The sequence below is a fragment of the Octopus bimaculoides genome, chromosome 28 (assembly GCF_001194135.2).
Source record: "Octopus bimaculoides isolate UCB-OBI-ISO-001 chromosome 28, ASM119413v2, whole genome shotgun sequence".
In the NCBI taxonomy this organism is placed as follows: domain Eukaryota; kingdom Metazoa; phylum Mollusca; class Cephalopoda; order Octopoda; family Octopodidae; genus Octopus; species Octopus bimaculoides.
The window spans coordinates 12,118,864-12,122,452 of record NC_069008.1 but is presented as its reverse complement, the minus strand read 5'-3'; the positions used below and the strand labels follow the sequence as shown (position 1 = coordinate 12,122,452).

The window sequence follows — 3,589 nt, the reverse complement described above, 5'->3', positions numbered from 1 at the left end:
AAGTAAATGAGACTCATCTTTGCCTCCACTGATTCACTTGCAAAGTGTTGAGTAAAATTATTTCGTTGCAGACCTCCTTTGAGTCATTTTATTATCACTGCGACACACATAGTCCCCAGTTGGTAACATTCATTTCAAGGCCTTCCTAGATGAGAGACTGGCATTCCACTTAATGTCTATGTTCCATGCTGGCATGGATTGGAGAGTTATTAATGTAGAAATATGGTATCATAGCTACTAATAGTTGAGGGTTGCATAGTCTAGACGGCGTTTTTAGATTTCATTATTCTCTTTAACCCGGGCAAAGCTGGGTATTTCTGCTAGTTTATTATATAATTCATTCATTTATGTTTTATGTCCCCACTTTGTATTGTATTGTCTATCCTTATGCTGTCCCTTCTGTGTGGCCAATAAAGAAATACACTCAGCAAGGCATGCTGTTTGGGCCAGTCCTGCAGAGATAACGAAATACGTCATCATAACACATTTGAAAGTTATCACACTGTTATGATTTTGTACTTGTATAGATTCACTCATGGCTATATAAGATAATGGTTCCATAGAATAATATTTGACATTCTATAGTTATTCATTTATATGAATGCGTACATGTGTAGTTAAGGTACTTTTCTGAGAGAAGGACTTCCCACATGTATCACAGCAATATGGTTTTTCTCCTGTGTGAATTCGTTTGTGAGTAGTTAAGTTACTTGACCGAGAGAAGCTTTTACCGCATATATCACAGTGATATGGTCTGTTTCCTGCATGAATATATTTGTGAGTAGTTAAGTGGCTTCTGATAGAGAATGATTTACCACAGATGTCACAATGATATGGTTTCTCTTCAGTATGAATGCGTTTGTGAGTAGTTAAATGATAACATTTTGCAAAAGATTTATCACAGATATCACACTGATATGGTTTGTCTCCAGAATGAATATATTTGTGTGTGGTTAAGCTACCTATCTGTGAAAATGATTTACCACAGATATCACAGTGATATGGTTTCTCTCCTGTGTGAATATATTTGTGTGAAGTTAAGCTGCCTTTCTGGGAGAATGATTTACCACAGATATCACAACAATATGGTTTCTCTCCTGTATGAGTATATTTGTGTGTTGTGAAGTTACCGGCATGAGAGAATGATTTACCACAGATACCACAGTGATACGGTCTCTCCCCTGTATGAATATATTTGTGTGTATTTAAGTCACCATTTTGAGAGAATGATTTACCACAGATATCACAGTGATATGGCTTCTCTCCTGTATGAATACGTTTGTGTCTAGTTAAATGACTTCCTTCAGAGAATGATTTACCACAGATATCACAACAATATGGTTTCTCTCCTGTATGAATATATTTATGCTTAGTTAAGTTACCCTTCTGGAAAAAAGATTTACCACAAATATCACAGGGATATGGATTTTGTCTAGTATGAATGTATTTGTGTTTATTTAAGCTACCCTTCTGAGAGAATGATTTACCACAAATATCACAGTGATGTGGATTTTCTCTGGTATGAATGCATTTGTGAGTACTGAGTTTATTTTTGTGATAGAATATCTTTTTACATATATCACAATGATATGATGACATTTCTATATCTTTCAGCATCTCCTCAGGAAAAAAAAACCCCTTTGTTTTCAAGTCTAATTATGTGTGAAATTTTGTTAACGATCCCAGTTCAGAAAGACATATTTCACCATAATTCATCAGAAATGTAAATAGACAGGTTATAGGTCTTGTGTGTAATAGTTTCTTTTTGTCTTTAAAACATGATGTTGATGATAAATCTGAAGTTAAACATTTTCTCCTTCCAATGTCAGATGATATTCTGAAACAATATAGAGAAAAAACATACATTACAGAGGTTATTTAAAAAGTCAAGATCAAGCAACAGAAATGTTACTATATTTCTCCATTACTAAACTGTGTGGAAGCGCAATGGCCCAGTGGTTAGGGCAGCGAACTCGCGGTCATAGGATCGCGGTTTCGATTCCCAGACCGGGCGTTGTGAATGTTTATTGAGCGAAAACACCTAAAGCTCCACGAGGCATCCTGCAGGGGATGGTGGTGAACCCTGCTGTACTCTTCCACCACAACTTTCTCTTGCTCTTTCTTCCTGTTTCTGTTGTGCCTGTAATTCAAAGGGTCAGCCTTGTCACACTGTGTCACGCTGAATATCCCCGAGAACTACGTTAAGGGTACACGTGTCTGTGGAGTGCTCAGCCACTTGCACGTTAATTTCACGAGCAGGCTGTTCCGTTGATCAGATCAACAGGAACCCTCGACGTTGTAAGCGACGGAGTGCCAACAACAACAACTAAACTGTAAATAGAAACTTTTACTTCAACAAGTAAACATATCTGCCAATATCCATTTACACACAAAATTTATACCAGTCAAATATGAAAGCCAACAATAGTTGCTTCAATAAATTACATTCTTCCCACTTTACACAAATGGACTTTGGCCAGTGGTAGAACTTATTATTCAAAAAGAGCAATATTTTTAACATAACTCTTCCCATTCTCATAAAATCTATTATGTTGTATCTGGGGAGGGTCATATTGTCTTAATGCCTTATTATCTAATACACTCACTGGTTCGATTTCCACTCATTTATCATTTATATTTTTTTCTTCCAAAATTTTTGTTGCCTTTTGCAACCTTGTCAATGAATGTTGACTCTTTGCAAAAGGCAACAAAAATTTTGGAAGAAAAAATATATAAAAAATAAATGAATTGAAATCAAACCAGTGAGTGTGTTAGATAAAGCATTAAGACAATACGATTCTCCTCAGACAACATAATTTGCTTCAACACATGAATTCACATAAAGAATCTTCAAACCAGATACAAAAACAAAATAAAATCTATTCATTATGGTATCCAAAATATTCTTCCTTCAAAGTCCCTTGATAAATTACCATTTCTCACCTTGCAGTATATATTTCTGTCTCCTCAGTTAATCTGTGTATGATAGATATATTGACTGGATTCTTACAAATGGAATTACTTTAGTCACATCTTAATCTTTTCACATTCGTATTACTCAGTCAAATGTAATTTTTCTTCTTCTCTTCTTTTACTTGTTTCAGTCATTTAACTGTGATCATGCTGGAGCACCACCTTGAAGGGTTTCAGTTGAACAAACCGACCACCAGGACTTACTTTATTTTAAACCTTGTATTTATTCTATCAGTGCCTTTTGTTGAACTGCTAAGTTATGGGGACATAATAACACCAACACTGGTTGTCAAGTGGTGATGGGGGAGGGGACATGCAGAAGAAAAGACACACATACACATACATGATGGGCTTCTTTCAGTTTCCATCTACCAGGTCTACTCACAAGGCTTTGGTCAGCCTGAAGCAATAGTAGAAGACACTTGCCCAAGGTGCCATGCAGTGGAACTGAACCCAAAACCATGTGGTTGGGAAGCAAGCTTCTTACCACACTGCTATGCCTGTTCACACTACCATATTTTAATGTGTAAAAGGAACCCTTTTTTTGTCCTTCTGTGATATGCATCTCTACTTCATCATCATCATCATCATCGTCGTTTAACGTCTGCTTTCCATG

The 3,589-nt window shown here is 36.3% G+C and overlaps 1 protein-coding gene across 1 annotated transcript in view; it reads right to left on the bottom strand.

Annotated features, from left to right (window-relative positions):
* The window catches only part of LOC128251084 (zinc finger protein 91-like), a 41,267-nt gene that overhangs the window by 31,965 nt on the left and 5,713 nt on the right, over positions 1 to 3,589 (bottom strand). The window contains exon 2 of the mRNA XM_052977444.1: positions 612 to 1,837. Coding sequence (XP_052833404.1) covers positions 612 to 1,617 — 1,006 coding nt within the window. The 5' untranslated portion in view covers positions 1,618 to 1,837. The remainder of the gene's footprint in view (positions 1 to 611; positions 1,838 to 3,589) is intronic.